Source organism: Bison bison, unplaced genomic scaffold (genome assembly GCF_000754665.1).
Source record: "Bison bison bison isolate TAMUID 2011002044 unplaced genomic scaffold, Bison_UMD1.0 scf7180017864256, whole genome shotgun sequence".
NCBI lineage: Eukaryota > Metazoa > Chordata > Mammalia > Artiodactyla > Bovidae > Bison > Bison bison.
In genome coordinates, this window is record NW_011494828.1 from 1,579,541 (window position 1) to 1,580,526 (window position 986).

The following is a 986-nucleotide window of genomic DNA, read 5'->3' on the forward strand; positions in this document are numbered from 1 at the left end:
GGGTCTCCGGTAGCCCCGCCCCTTCCCGACGGCTACCGCGCGGCCTCCAGGCAGAGCCCCCCTCCCCGCTCAAGCCCCGCCCCGCGCAGGGGCGGCTCTCCCGGGTTCCCACGCATCCTTCTTACACCGGGTTGGCCTGGAGCTGCTGAACGTGCGCCCCTAACTTCTCCAGAGCTCCCCGCGTTCGCCCTGCCTCTGCCCGGAGTTCTCGAAGCTCTCGCTCCAGACTGAATATGCGTGATTTCCCGTTCCCGGTCCAGGCCAAACCTTGGAGGCGCCGGCTCAGTTCTGAGGGGGTAAGAGATCAAGTCACGACCGTGGGGCGACCTCAAGCCAAGGGGGGAAGGTGGGCCCTAGTCCCCCTCTGTCCCCTCACCCTCGCTGCGCTGCTCTAGGGCCCAGCTCTGTGCCGCGGTCTCTGCCACGCGCCTGGCGTGAGTCCAGTGCAGTGCCAGCAGCCGCTCGCCCAGGCTGCCAGCAGCCTTGGAGTGGGCGCTCGGAGTCGTCGCCTCTGAACGCCTCCAGGGTCCCTGTGGCGCCCTGGGGATTTCTGTTATCCAGGGTCTCATTTCCTGCAGACAGAGCCGCAGCCGCTGCACCTGAAGGTAACAGTTACCCGCAGCCTCTGTTGGGAGTAATCTGACCTACTCGTGATCTGTAAGCTTGAGGGGCAATGCTGTTTTGTGCCCATGGGGAAAGCCAGGTGTACCTCCTCTGTTAGCCTCTTCAGAGCTGATTTGCTGGCCTCCTGCTCCCGGAGGCCCTGGTGTTCTTGTGGCACAACCTGCGGATGGGGTGTGGGGTGAGGAATGCTGAGAGTCACTTCAATACCCACTCATGACCATGGAGGCCTTTACCCCAGGTACCCGTGGTTCAGTGGCTACTGGGGGCTGTGCTCCAATCATCACCTCCCGGGTCTGACGGCCAATGCAGAAGCGCTGAGTGTGGGTGGCCAGCAGGGCCCAGGAGCGGAAAACCATGTCACA

General features: G+C 63.8%; 1 protein-coding gene across 1 annotated transcript in view; it reads right to left on the minus strand.

The window, feature by feature from the left end:
• Positions 1-980, minus strand: part of CCDC17 (coiled-coil domain containing 17) — a 3,974-nt gene extending 2,994 nt beyond the window's left edge. Inside the window, exons 1-4 of the mRNA XM_010847856.1 lie at positions 867-980; positions 710-784; positions 377-599; positions 126-288 (exon numbers count right to left, since the gene is read on the minus strand). Of these exons, the coding sequence (XP_010846158.1) occupies positions 126-288; positions 377-599; positions 710-784; positions 867-980 (575 nt within the window). The remainder of the gene's footprint in view (positions 1-125; positions 289-376; positions 600-709; positions 785-866) is intronic.
• Positions 981-986: the final 6 nt, after the last annotated feature.